The 14,021-nt window shown below is 53.0% G+C and overlaps 1 protein-coding gene across 1 annotated transcript in view; it reads left to right on the top strand.

Annotated features, from left to right (window-relative positions):
* Nucleotides 1-11,637, top strand: part of PTPRU (protein tyrosine phosphatase, receptor type, U) — a 57,094-nt gene extending 45,457 nt beyond the window's left edge. The window contains exons 26-29 of the mRNA XM_010576235.1: nt 3,980-4,105; nt 7,296-7,453; nt 8,557-8,692; nt 11,365-11,637. Coding sequence (XP_010574537.1) covers nt 3,980-4,105; nt 7,296-7,453; nt 8,557-8,692; nt 11,365-11,427 — 483 coding nt within the window. The 3' untranslated portion in view covers nt 11,428-11,637. The remainder of the gene's footprint in view (nt 1-3,979; nt 4,106-7,295; nt 7,454-8,556; nt 8,693-11,364) is intronic.
* Nucleotides 11,638-14,021: the final 2,384 nt, after the last annotated feature.

The raw sequence follows: 14,021 nt of genomic DNA on the forward strand, positions 1-14,021 counted from the left end.
AGCAAAACCAAACATGGGTATTAAAAAGGGCCCTCTGGGGCATTTTGAACCTCAAGTTTCAGCTGAATAAAATGTTAGGATAGGGTTTTGTTAAGTAATAACCACCCTTGTGTTTTTGGCATTTGGGAGCAGAGAAATGTAGGGTTTTCAAAAGCCTAAAAGCTGATGGAGAAATGCAAATACCACTAGTTTTCAGGCACCCCAGAGTGGAATGGATATGTGGGGAATACTTTGATGCTGCCAGGTATCTTGTCAGCATTCAGCAGGTGCCACAAGAAGATTTAAATTTTTGGTGCAGCCAGATACAGTGCAAGCACAAAGGATGGGTTGATCTTTCCATTTCACAGATTCGAAGCAAGCAGAAATAACCAAAATCTATTTTGTCAGCATTTCTGCTCCTCTGAAATCCTGCATCGAGAATTCCTGAAAATGACCTGTGAGACACAGTCAGGCCATTTGCTCCCATCCCCATCTCCTACCTTGTAAAGGCTTATTTTATCTGAATGTGAACCTCTCCCCAAGAATGTCCTGAGGGTTCTTTCATGTGCGGAGGAACCAACATACCTTGCCTAGAGCAGAACCTGCAGCTGCTACTGCTCGCAGCTCCTTGATGGAGGTAGATATGAGAGAATCCCCTTCCATTTCACAGAATCCATGGAGGTTAAGTTGGAAAATGAAGCCTCTCATGGACTTGGTTTTAAAGATCTTCAGGGGTCCCCTCCTCCCCAGCACTTCCCTTCTGAAGAGTTTTTCTGCAATCACGATGCAGTTTCCATCATCACCCCACCAGATTGACTGGAAGTGATGGCTGCTGATGATCTTCCAGAGCTTCTTGAGGAAGGAGCAGGCTGAAGACTGGTTGGTGTTGGCAGAGCTCTCCTCTGAGAAAAAAAAACACATGATGGAGGTCCAGGGTTCATCAGGCAAAGCTTGAAAAGTGTTTTCTTCTCCAAGAGGTCCAGTGGCATCATCCCAGGATGTTCCCGTACCACCTCCTGGGTGGTTGGGAGAAGCTGAAGTCGCCCACCAGTCTGGCTCCTCTGGGTCAGAAGCGCAGGATGTCTCTGGTGAAGGTGGCTCCATTTTAGTTTTTTTTTTTCCCAGTTTGGCTGCAGCTTCCAGCCGGGACCCTTTCGCCGACCAGCCAGGCTCCGTCCTGCCGGTCAGCAGGATGAAGCGCCCTGGCGCAAGCTGCCTGGGAAGTTCTCCAGTGTCACGGTGACACTTGTGTTGCATCACAGTGACATCACAGCGTGGCACCCATCTTGTGGCAACAGGAAGTGGAAGACAGAAGAAATTGCAAGAAAGCCCTGTTTTCTGTTCATGGAGAGAGCTGTTTTGAGCCAAGAGGTGAATCCAACTGTATTTGCATTTGGTGTGTCCTGCTAGGGCAGTGCTGCGTCCCATTGCCTCTGGGAGATGGTGCCCAGGGAGGGATGGGGAAGGCTGCAGCGTTGGGCATCAAAGTGCCCCAGACCTGAAGTTTTTCCCTTGGGCACCTTCCCGCTGTGCAGAAATGCCTGTCCCCTCTTCTATGGAATAAACCCCGCTCTGTGATTTCAGTAGTGCTGCTTCTGTCGTGGCTGTCTGTGTACCCAGGTGATGCTCTCAGCTTTCAGCAGGCTCTCCGTGCTGCTCCATAGGATGAACTAGAAGTGAAATGCCACCTAAATATATTTTGCAATTGAAATAAACTGATGCTCTGTACCCCTGCCCCTTTCTGGATTTGGGTTCCTCTGCTTTTCTTTGTTATAGAACCTTTAGAAACCAAACCAGGAAACTCAATGATGTTCTCTCAACCTTTTGTCAAGCTATCAAACCAGTCCTCTGAGTTGGAGGACCACGACTGTAGGAACAGTGACTTTCCATTTGTGGACAGTGACATTGTAAGGGACCAGCTGCATCAGCTGAATGTTCCTAAGTCCATGGGGCCTGATGGGCTTCATCCCAGAGTACTGAAGGAGCTAGTACAAGTACCCAGGAGCTCGTACAAGTACCGTACCAAGTGTGTTGGCTTTACTGAAGTTTGTCATGCAAATGTGACCATACAAAAACAGGAATAAGGACAATGGTTTTAAGTGTGGTCTGTGGCCCATGAGACAGTGATCAGCCATTCGTGGACTGCTCAGGAGGTGCTCTGAGCAGAGCGATGAAGGGTGTTTTCAACTGAAAATGTGAGCAAGTGAGTTCTTGTGGTGGCTGTTGCCTCTCTGTGCCTCTGCGAGGCCGGAGCAGAAGGTGTCAGTGCAGACCAGCACCCAAGGGTGGCTCTGGCATGGTCAGGCAGGCTCTCCAGTCCTGGTGTGAGGACAGGGCTGAGCACATCGCCACATTGAGCCCTGGCTGGTGGCAGTGGCTGCTCCCTGCCTTGTGGGCTTTGCTCCCGGTGGGACGGACCTCCTGGCTTCCCTCTGTGTGCAGAGAGGTGTTGAAGCCAGGAGGGTGGAAGGGCTTTGCCTGCAAGCGTGGCTGCAGAGGACCGCTATGTTGCCCAAGCAGCGGGCAGGTCCAGCTAGGGGGGGGGTGACTGATGCTCCCACGTGTGTTTTTCACCTTTATTCACATTTACCCTCACATTCGCTGAGATACCTGCCAGGGACAAAGTGTACCTTTGAAAACCCAGCTCTGCAGCAGTGCCACCATCTTACTGTCCCTCCACTGCGACCACCCCAGCACCTCCCATCTGCAGCACAGACATCAGCTATCAGCTGAACCCAGCTATAGTGGACAATGGCAGGGAAGGAGGCAGCAAAACAGATTTTATTTCTCTCTCTCAACTTGTTTTTTCACTCCCTGGTCCAGAAATGCTCTTCAGCCTTGCAGGAGCTGCCTGCTCCTGTGCTATCCTGCCCCAGGTCCCCATCCCCTGCAGTGGCCACTGTCCCCTGGCACCATCCAACAGGGACTTTGCCATTTTTCTTCATTATTCAGCCCTGCCTCTCTCTCTGGACATCTATTCTTCAGGGATTTCTGTGGTACAATATTTAGCTGGATCTTAAATGTTTACCAGTTTAGGACCAACAGGTAATAAATCAACCTTTACAGCAGGCAGCTCTGAAAGGTGACTTAGAGGGTATATCCCTCACTTGAACTACGTCTTGCCGAAGGAAGTTTTAATATCCAAATTATAGCTCTGAGTCTAGAAGGCTTAGAGATCTTGGAGATTTATAGCCCCTATTAATAACCAATTATTTCTCAAACACATTTGCCATGCAGTTAGGCCCAAGCCGTTAGATGACCTGAAATACTAAATGCCCTTTTAAAGTGCGGTGACAAACATCATATATTTTGTGTCGATGCTGGTTTCCCAGCTGTCGTGGTGTGAAAACATTCATGTCTGTGACCCTTGGACTGAGCCATCCATCAGTGCTGTGCCGGACACGTGGAGGGGGAGCAGGAGTCGTTCTCCAGCCCTTTCCTGGGCGGCAGGCTGGGATTGCTTTGACTTGGTGGGTTGTCCTGGCCATGGGGCAAGGGGGCATGTCATCCCACGTTGCTCTTGCTACTGATGGCAGAGCAGCTTCTAAAGCCAATGGGGTTTGAGAGCAGACTTGGAGCAGCCAAGCCCTGCTCCATCATTTTGCAGGATCAGGCCTGTGCTTGTTGCCAGGGCTGAGGTAGGGCCCATCCTGCATCCTCCTGGACCAGCAAAGTCCATCTCCAGGAGCATTAGCTGTTGCGTTCTTGCCGTGGGGAGAGGGCTATGTGGATGCCAGGGAGTGGACCTGGTCTTTCAGCTTTGATCCCTGAGCAAGCTGAGGGATCCTCCATCCAGCAATGCACTGTGGGTCCTGCATGAGTAATGGCATCATGAGTCCAGCATCCCATCTTGGGGCCACCCCCTGTGCCAGCAGCCCCTTTCAGTGTCCAGCACCAACCACTCCATTCCACTTGACGTTGCCTGTGATGCGTGATGCCCTTTCCCCATGTCCCAGTACATGTCCCCGGTCACGGTGAGCTGTACTACTTCTCTCCACAGCCCTGTTTGCAGTACTGGCCTGAGCCGGGGCTCCAGCAGTATGGCCCAATGGAGGTGGAGTACGTTTCCGGAGCAGCGGATGAGGACATCGTGTCCCGTCTCTTCCGAGTCCAGAACATCACACGGGTGAGGGTCTCTCCTCTGGTTGTTCCACGCTAGCGAAGGGTGGTCAGGTGGGGCTTCACGCGTGTCTGTGTGTGTGCGCAGGTGCTCCCCAGGCATCTCCCAGTACAGAGGTCAGAGTTGGGTGAGCTTGTGTGCAGGGAGTGGATTGCATTTGTTAGCGTCTGCATTGGGGAAGGGCTGGGGCAACACCAAGAGCTTTGTATGAGTGAAGACCTTTCTTGGAGAGCAGAAGGATGATGTATCTAGTGAGGCTACACAGTCCTAGAGCTTGTCTTTGCCCAGCTGGGTAATTCTCCATATAAACTAACTCAATAGTGCTGTAGATGCTGGTGTCTTCTTCAGCCTAATCTAGCTCCTCCAGAGGATGCAGCCCCAGCTCTCCTCCTGGCAGAGAGGAGCCTGTCAGATTGCTGTTGGCTCCATCCAACCTTTCTGGAGTTCACAGCTCCTTGCAAGCTCTGTAGGAAGACATTTCTCATCCTGCCTGGAGGTCCATCTCTGCCCTGCCACACATGTATCACAGGATGGAGACTCCCCAAGTGGGGACAGCAGCTCCCCTGGGACCAGCAGAGCCCTTTTCCCGCAGGGTGAGAAGATCCGCACAGGTTTGAACCTGTTGTCCTTGTTGCGTTGACAGTTGGCTGGTTCAGCTTGCCTTTAAATGAAGAGAAACACAGTGAAATTGGGAAGGGACGGGGACTGCAATGAACAGCCTGCATGCGTGCAGAACTGTACGCAGAAAAAAAAGCTGATTTAACTATAAAAGCCAGCCATGAAGAGGTGGCATCCCTGAGGTCTTTAAATCTCCTGAGGGTTGCCAAGAAGCTGAGGCCAGTGCCCCAGTGGAGGTTATCGGGCAGATGGGAATTAGGGAGCTTGGAAGGGAGCGTGCAGCTTGGCTGATGGCCCAGCTGGGAAGGGTGCTTCTGCGTGGGAGCTGGGGTCAGAGGAGATAAATCCTGATTATCTGGACTCAACACAAAGAGGGTTTTGGTTTGCGCTCCCGGTGGGAGCATCTGGCATTTCCTGGGTGTCAGCACAAAATCCTTCACCAAATGTGCTTTGCTGTCAGGTGATAGAATATACCCCGTGCTAAATTAAAATGCAGCATGATTGAAATCTCTGGATCTGAGAAGAGCTTTCCCCATGGAGCAGATCGCTGGAGGAGTGCTGGTAAATGCATGGAGCCGCGCCGGAGGAGAGCTGGGCGTTGGGGGGTGTCACAAGTCCTCCACAGCCAGACAGAGCATTCACCTGAGCTTCAGAATGGATCCCAAAGCTTTCCTTTCTGGGCTGCCAGAGCAGTTTTCTCCTGCTTTAACTCCACTTACTTGTTTCATCTTCACCCTCTGCCGTCCTGGCTTCCAGCTGGAATCAAATACTCGAGCCTGGGGAGGTCAGCCCATCCAGCCACATCGCCAGCCCACATCGGAGCTTCCAAAAAGGTTCAGAAAGGCCTCTGTGCATTTGGGATGTGCTGGTTGGAGTGGGTACCACATGCCCCCAGCACCCACACCCCCAGCTGGGGCTCCCTGCAGAGTCACAGGAATACCTGGTCCTGCTGATTGGAGTTGGTCTGGTGCTCACCCTGCTCATCAGGCATGGGGTGGACAGAGCCCTCCAGAGCTGGGGATCCCCCATCTGTGTCTGATCACCCCTTTCTCCTCCAATGTGTGCTGCCAACACATGTGCCACTGAGGCCTGAGATGTGGCTGGAGTGTGTGACCCTTGGTTTCATCCCATCAGGTAGTCCTGAGTACTTCTGAGCAAGAGCCCCACATCTGGCTGGCTAAAGCCTGGCCTCGTTTAGCTTTGTGGATGTTATCCTCCTGGATCCTGCTAACTAGATTAGGTTTCAAAACTAACCAGATTACCAGGGTATTAAGGCGTACTTCCACCACTCCCTGCCTCTGTGGGTGGCAGCTTCTCATCAGGCTCCTGGTTTACAGTGAACACAACAAAAACACTTCCCCTGGGATCTTCTGCATGCAAGACAAGGACGTCATGGAGAAGCCTTGGGGAGGCTCAGGGGTCTCTGTTGTGGTTTAAGCCCAGCCGGCAACAAAGCACCGTGAAGCTACACATGCTCACTCCTCCCCTCCGGTGGGATGAAGAGGATAAAATATAATGAAAAGCTCATGGGTTGAGACAAGACTGGGAGGGATCACTCACTGGTTGTGGTCATGGGCAAAAAACCAGACTCAACCTGGGGAAAAAACATAATCAATTTAATTTACTACCAATCAAATCAAACCAAGGATAATGAGAAGTAAACCCAAAGCTTAGAACACCTTCCCCTCACCCCTCCCTCCTTCCCGCCTCAGCCCCACTCCCGGTTCTCTCCCCCTCCTCCCCCCGGCGGCGCAGGGGAACAGGGGACGGGGGGCGGGGTCGGTTCCTCACACCTTGTCTCTGCCGCTCCTTCCTCCTCAGGGGAGGACTCCTCGCTCTTCCCCTGCTCCACCGTGGGGTCCCTCCCACGGGAGACAGTCCTTCACGAACGTCCCTAACATGAGTCCTTTCCGCGGGCTGCAGTTCCTCACAGACTTCCCCGGCGTGGGTCCTTTCCGCGGGCCGATCTTCAGTCCCAGCCTGCTCCAGCGCGGGCTTTCCCATGGAGTGGCGGCCATCTTGGGGGGCACCCACCTGCTCCGGCGTGGGCTCCCCTCCTTCCTCACTGGCCTCGGGATCTGCAGAGGGGTTCCTCTCACATTCCACTCCCACTACTCACCGCAGGTTCCCCTTCTTAAACCTGTTCTCCCAGAGGCGCGACCGCCGTCACTGAGGGGCTCGGCCTGGGCCAGCGGCGGGTCCGACTTGGAGCCAGGGAAGCTTCCAGCAGCTTCTCACAGGAGATTCCCCTGCAGCCCCTCCCCTGCTACCAAAACCCCGCCACACGAACCCAAAACAGTCCGGTAGCAGGTTTTGGAAGATACAGAGACAGCTCAAGGTGCTGTGAGTTAGGATAAACCATGTCAATGGAGCTTCCCCTGGGCAGGATGGTGTGGTGGAACCATTGTGAGCTGCGGAGGAGTGAGCTGAACCATCTGTCTTAAAGCACCAGGAAAGGGTTTTCCCGTCTTCCTCTACTATTAATGTGTGGCAAACCGCTCTTGCCCTCCATCAAACCTCCAGTGGAGGCAAATGAGGGCAGGCCATGGGTTCATGCTGATGAAGTTTGCTTTTCTAGTTACAGGAGGGTCACCTGATGGTCCGGCATTTCCAGTACCTGCGGTGGTCAGCGTATCGAGACACCCCGGACTCCAAGAAGTCCTTCCTGCACCTCCTGGCCCAAGTGGAGAGGTGGCAGAAAGAAAGCGGCGATGGCAGGACTGTGGTGCACTGCCTGTGAGTGTCAGCTGGAGATGAGGAGGCTCTGGTGCAGGGGGAGATGCCACCAGCTCATGTGTCCACAGTTCTGCCTGGAAAGCCTCTAAAAGGCCCTCATCAGGGTGACTTTGTCCCCAAGTAGCGCCCTCTCCCACAACATGAGTTTTGGGTGAGGTACTTTGTGGTAACTAGGTCAAACCTCCTCCATGAGATGGATGCTCAGTAGGAGTGACACCCAATAGCAGCAACCCCACCATTCATACTGGTCCCCTGCCTTGCAGCGGGGCTCAGCACAGGTCCCAGCCCTGTCACCACGTCCCACATGTGTTAACAGGCTCCAAAGGGACGTGGCAGGAGCTGTGCAACTCCCACTGCTTCTCATTGAGGTAGACATGCTCTCCATCCCCCTCCTCCCAGCTGGGTTTGGCTCGCACAAACACCCGAGCGTGCTCTCCTCGGATGGGACCTGGCACGTTCACGGATTGGTAGAGACAGCAGGCGAGCCTTTAATCAAAAATTAATTACAGCCTTGTCTGTCTTCATTAGCCGAAGGATAATTTGAGAACACGCTTTATAAAACACTGGCATCATGTTCTCTCCTCCTCTCCCTGGTCCCCTTTGCTGCCAGGGATCAGATGTGGTGGTGTGGGATGGCTTCAGCCCAGGATGGGAGGAGATACCCAGCGAGCTGTGTGCTGGGTGAAACGTGGGATGGATCCTCCAGCCAACACTACCCAACAGGTCATCAGTCCAGGGTCACCCTGCAGATGCGAAGAGGGTGGTAGAAGGACACAGTGGCTTCCCCAAGGTCACACGAGGAATCGGTCCATGACAGGGCTGGAAACAGAGCCCAGATGTCCAAGACCCAGCCCTGATGGTCCAAAAAGGTGTTTTCATGCTCTTTTGTGGCTCTTGTGAGGACCAGAGGGCAGGATCACAGCTCCTGCCACCATGTGGGTCTGGTTCAGGTCCCCCAATTTGGGAAGATACTGCGGTATGAGCCCCTGCTCTGGGTCATCTCCTGGGATGCAGGGATGGGTAGAGGAAGGGGGAATTAGAGGGAGCAGGAAGATGCTCTAATGCTATCTTCTCACCACTGACATGTATGTTTCCCCCACCAGGAACGGAGGTGGCCGGAGCGGCACCTTCTGTGCCTCCACCATGATCCTGGAGATGATCAAATGTCACAACATGGCAGATGTTTTCTATGCTGCAAAGACCCTCCGCAACTACAAGCCAAATATGGTAGAGACCTTGGTAAGCACCAGACACAGCTGGCATCCACCCTGGCCGCTGGTTCCCACGCATCCCTCCAGCAGGGAGGAGAGGTGCTGGGGGATGCTCACCTCCCCAAAAACCTCCTTTCCCATTCCAAATCCTGATTAGCATTATGGGCATCGTCATGCAGAACATGTCTCTGTGAGCATGCCAGTACTGTGGCGTGGGCTGGGGCGGACAGGGAGGCGAGGCAGCTCTTGAAAGCAGCTTTAGGCTTGCCTTCATCTCGCCGTGCTGACATGCCCTTGGCGTCAGCGCTGGGCTTGTCGGAAATCCTTCCCAGGAGTAATAAGGCAGGTTCACATTAATTCACGGGATGTAATTGTAGTTCTTCAGAGGGTTTGCGGTGCCGGGAGCAGCTCTGTGGTAGAGTCAGACTAATTCCTATTGGAAACATAAAAGGGAACTGCATTTTGAGTGAAATTAATTGGTGGAGAAGCTGCTGGGGGCAGCGATGAAGCCACATTTCATGATGGGAAGGCTGGAGGTGGCAGCGGGTCTGGGTGAAAAGCCTGTGCCCTATTTCAGGCCCTGGATATAGGACAGGGGATAAAGCAGGTGTGTGCCCGTCCCTGTGATGGAGGAATCCAGGTGCCTAGTGATATTTTAAAAGCAAGTCAGCCGGAAATGTTTACCCTGTTTAGATTATAAAATCCCTAAGTTGCAAAATGAAATGGTTTTGAAGAGGGGATGTGATTTGCATTAGGAATTAAAGTGGAGGAGAAGGTGAGGGAGGGGAGAGGGGAGCAGAGGGAGGGATGCAGATAATGGAAAGATGATGTGACAAGCATGAAGCCACCAGGCCCATTGGGCTAAATTGCAAAGGTATTAAAAAAAGGCAACATTTCACATCAGGACACAAGCGTCCTCCAGCCTCAAATGAACCTGAACCGTCTATTTTGGGAATCCCAATCTACTGGAGTCACTGGGAGGCCGGATCCTCACCCAGTGTAAAGAGCCACAGCCCAGCAGAGAGCAGCCAGCGCATAGCAGTTTCCCACTGCCTGTGCATCTTCCCCCTCTGTTTGCCTGTGGGGTTTATTTTTATATGATGATAAATGGAAACAATCCCTTTTCTTAATCCAAAAAGCATTATGTCCTTTCAATCTAAGCTGTTGCAGCCTCCTCGCTTTGAAGCCCTTCTCCCCTGCTGCCCACTCCCACCTGGGGTCCCCAGGCAGCCACCCACCTGCGTGGGGAATAACAGGATTTTCATGCCGGTGCTCAAGCTGCAATCCCCATGCTGCTGCTGAGGATTTTGGGAGATGAACTCTCCCCTTTCCTTGCCTGCTGTTACACCCGGAATGCTCCCACCTGATGTCCCAGCACTTGCAGCAGCATCAGAAATCTGATTTATTTGGGGTTTTTTTCCCATTCTGGCTGGTTTTGCTGGTTGATGCTTGAAGGAGCAACATCTCATGGGGATGGGTGCCTCCAAGATCTGAGCTCCCCCATAGTGTTTTGTACTGTGAGTTGTACGAGGACAGGAGAGCACAAGAAAAGGTCATGTAAAGGAGGACAAGGATGGAAGAGACTGCCTTCGCGAGCTCAATTTCAGTGATTTTTGCTATAAAACCAGGAGCCAGCCATGCTGGGCTTTCCCTTTGTGCAGCTGGGGAGCCAGCTAGGGAGGGAGCAAAGGGTGGGAAGATGCTGACATTGTCCATAACTGTCTTAGGAAAGGGAAAGGATGGGAGAGTGAGCCTGGTCCTGCCGTGGGCTCAGAGAGGAGTTTTCCCACTTGCACCCCTTGGCTCTAGCCCGGCTGTCGCAGGTGGGTCAGACTTCAACCTGAGCACCAAAATGCTTACTTGCTTGGTGTTTCCCTTGGGAAATTTGGATTTTTGGAAGGGAAAGCTCCTGGGACACCCTGTTGCACCTCTCCCCCTATGCCAAGCAAATGTCCAGACCAAATCCCCACCAGGGATGGAAAATGGCATTTTTTTATCTGCATCAGGAGAATTTATGATGAGAAATGTCCTGGCAGCTGGAGCAGGGCGTCTCTGGTAATCCCACACCCGGACCATGGATGCTCGCCTGGGCACGCTCCCCATTTGCAGCCTCTGCTGAACTAAAAAATGAAAACTCCTTGATTTCATGCCCAGGGTTTTATTTCAGACACCTCTGAACCCGGACCCCATCATTCCCATGGCTCTGCCACCATCTGATTGACAAATGTCAATCACTGCGGTGTGGGAGGGGGGCGGACATGGGTGAGGCTGGCCAGTGGAGGCTGCCTGGTGCTGCCTGCTTTGTACCCTGGTGTAGTAAATAAAGCATATTTTCATGGTAAGGGAATGTCACAGTCCTTGTCTGTCCTTCGGGGGAGGCGAAGGTGCTGCGTGCCCCCAAAATGCAGGAATGGGGCACGTGCGGTGCCTTTGGATCTGGGAGATGGTCATCCCCTTCCCCAGCAATGGGCATCGTTTGCCGAAAGTGGAGTTTCTCCTGGCTGTTGCTTCAGCAGGACTGTCACGGGGGCACAAGAGAGGGATGCAGCCCCCAGCGAGGGGTGACGTGTGTGTTCGTCCCACAGACCCCCTCCCAGGCTTTTCCTTAGGGCTATTGAAACTTATTTTACCTTGAAAAGGGATGGCTTTTGGGAATAGTTTATTCAGGATCATAACATCCTCTCTTCTCTCTCCAAACAGGAGCAGTATCATTTCTGCTATGACATAGCACTGGAATATCTGGAGTCCTTGGAGACCAGATAGCACCTCGCCATGAGAGGGGCAGCTAGGGCTTGCGCAGGGGTCGTGCCAACCGTGCATTTTGCACTTGGACGTTGCATTAGTGCTGAAGGTGAAGAGGGAAACAGCAAAGGACCCAACGAGAAAACCCATCAGATCAAGAAAAACGAAAGGACGTCAGGACGTGTCAGCCGCTCCCCATCTTCATCCTCCGCTCTCCATCTTTCCTTCCACCCCAAGCGTGTCCGAGCAGCCGTGGGTTGGATGCCACAACTCGTCCTGTCCCTGCATCGCTTTGAGTCATGGTCGTGGGGTCGGTGTGCGCAGGATGCAGCCCCGCAGTGCTGCCTGGACATCTCTAAAGCAGCTGGAGAGGAGGCCAGGGAGGGGAGGAGGAGGACAGAAGGAGCCGAGGCCATTTTCCAGCAGGGAAGGGTGGATATTTGGAGAAGAGACGTTGCTTTTTTAATTGTGCGTGGAATTGAAGCTGCTCTTCCAAGGAGCCCAGACAGCTGCCAGCAGGTTTTGCCCTTGGTGGGGACATGCTCTGAGCCGGAGCAAAGACCCTGAGAGGAGCTCTTGAGTTTCTGCCCGTTCATACCATGAGTTTGATCTTTGCTCTTTTTAGTTCTGTGAGTTGCAACCCTTTGTGTATCCAGCCCTGGACAGAGTGGGGATGAGGGACAGGAGGTGGGGGATCAGGACTCAGTGGCTGCCTGGGCTCACGCTGTGGCACAGGGGGCACTGGGCAGGCGATGTCCTTCTGCAGGGACTGACCCAGACCCCTCCTGGTGCCTTTGCAGAGCGTTTCAAGCGATGGTTCCCCTGCATCTGCACACCATCCTCTCCATCTGTAGCAATTAATTCCTTCTGGGCTGACCCAAAGGCACCAGCCCACAGGTCCATTTTTAACCCCTACCTTGTGAATTGCTGCACATGAGACACCTTTGGTGCCCAGAAACAAACCCCTTAAAATTCGGGTCCATCCCATATGCCTCCTGGATGCCACCCCCAGGCGGTTGCCCATCAATGCTGCTTGGCTTTTGCCAGGGTTGGGGAAGCAGGACGGTTGATTTTGGTGATGGCATTGGCGTGGGGTGAGCTGTGCTGAAGCCCTGAGCCATGGCAATGCTTCGGGGCTGGGCACGGGGAGGTCCCCATGCCCCTGGTGCCACCTGGGGACAAGCATATAGGGCTGGTGATTGAAGGTCCCTGATACTTTTTTGGCTTTATCCTGCTGCAGGTGGGTGTGAGATGTCACATTTTCTGTCTGGTACTGTGATAATTACAGGAGTTTCTGCTTACAGCCTGGTTGTAATAAAGCTGTGGTCAGGGTTTTCTCTCTTTGCAAATGGCCTCAAGAAGGTGCAACCAGAGGGACGCAGGTCAGGGGTCTGCCTCGGAGACTCGAGGAGCCGAGGGAAGGTTGCTTCTGTCTTGAGGGCCAGGCAGAACCCTTCACAGTATTTTTCGGGGGATGGAGCAAAACAGATGAGAAACTGTCCTCTGTATGCTGGAGGTTGCATGTGGGCAACCCCATCCTTCACTCCCCTGCCATCCTTCATCCCCCCACCCATCCTCCGTGCTCCCCCATCCTTCAGCCCCATCTCCCCAGGGCAGGGGAATCTTCCCTGCCCTTCCTGCCTGGAGGCTGGGGATCCATCTCGCTGGGGAGTTGCATTCCGATCCATACCATGACTGAAAGCTTTGGAAGGCGCCATTTGGCTGGAGCAAACTGCAGCACGAAGGCTGTAGAGCTGAAACGGCTGTGCCCTGGATGAGCAAACCCAGGAGGTATTTCCATCCACCTTCCAAGGGGGGAGGAGAGCAACAAGATAAATCTCTGCCCTCTCCACTTTGGAGGATGTCCCACCCGCTGCCTTGCAGACGCCCAGGGGTGGTGATGGGGATTTCAGCAGCATCGGGAAGTTTTGCCCAGACACTTGGCTTTCCCACATGCTCGCCAAATAATTCACATGGCCTGACAATAACTTATTCCAAGGGCTATACAACATTATTCCCCTTCTTTCCATCTGTGCTGTCTAACCCTGCCGTGGACCCATGCTGTCTTGTGACCAAATAGTCTTTTTACCCCACCAGATCTTGCAAAATGGTCCAGTTACACCAGTACCTGGTGACACCAGTACTCGCATCGCAAGCCTTGACTTGGAATAAATTAGTGTCTTTTTCCCAATCCCCATCTTTCTGTAGATGTGTCTGTGCTGTCCTAGGGCGCTGCAGGGAAGGCGCTGTATGGTGGGTGCAGAGAGAGGTCCCAGGGTGCAGAAATTCTTTGGTTTTGTATGAAAATGGCTGAGCTGAATCTCTGAAATTCCTGGCAATGGGATCATGATGGCACTGTTTAGCCCCGGAGCCTGGGGGCTGGAGGGATGCTGCTGCTTCATCCCAGACATCCCGGGAGCCTGGGCCACCTGCATCCTGCTCAGGTCCAGAGGGAGGGAGCATCCCACAGTGCTTTGCAGGTAAAGTGTTACCAGAAGAAAAAAAAAGAAAAATTGAAACCCCATTTAGTCCTAAAGAGACTACAGAGACTGGAGGAGTTGTATATATGTTTTAAAAGCGAGATTTTTTTTTTTTTTTTGATACCTCCTTGCTGG

The sequence above is a fragment of the Haliaeetus leucocephalus genome, unplaced genomic scaffold, assembly GCF_000737465.1.
Source record: "Haliaeetus leucocephalus isolate CR32 unplaced genomic scaffold, Haliaeetus_leucocephalus-4.0 Scaffold517, whole genome shotgun sequence".
Classification (NCBI taxonomy): Eukaryota; Metazoa; Chordata; class Aves; order Accipitriformes; family Accipitridae; genus Haliaeetus; species Haliaeetus leucocephalus.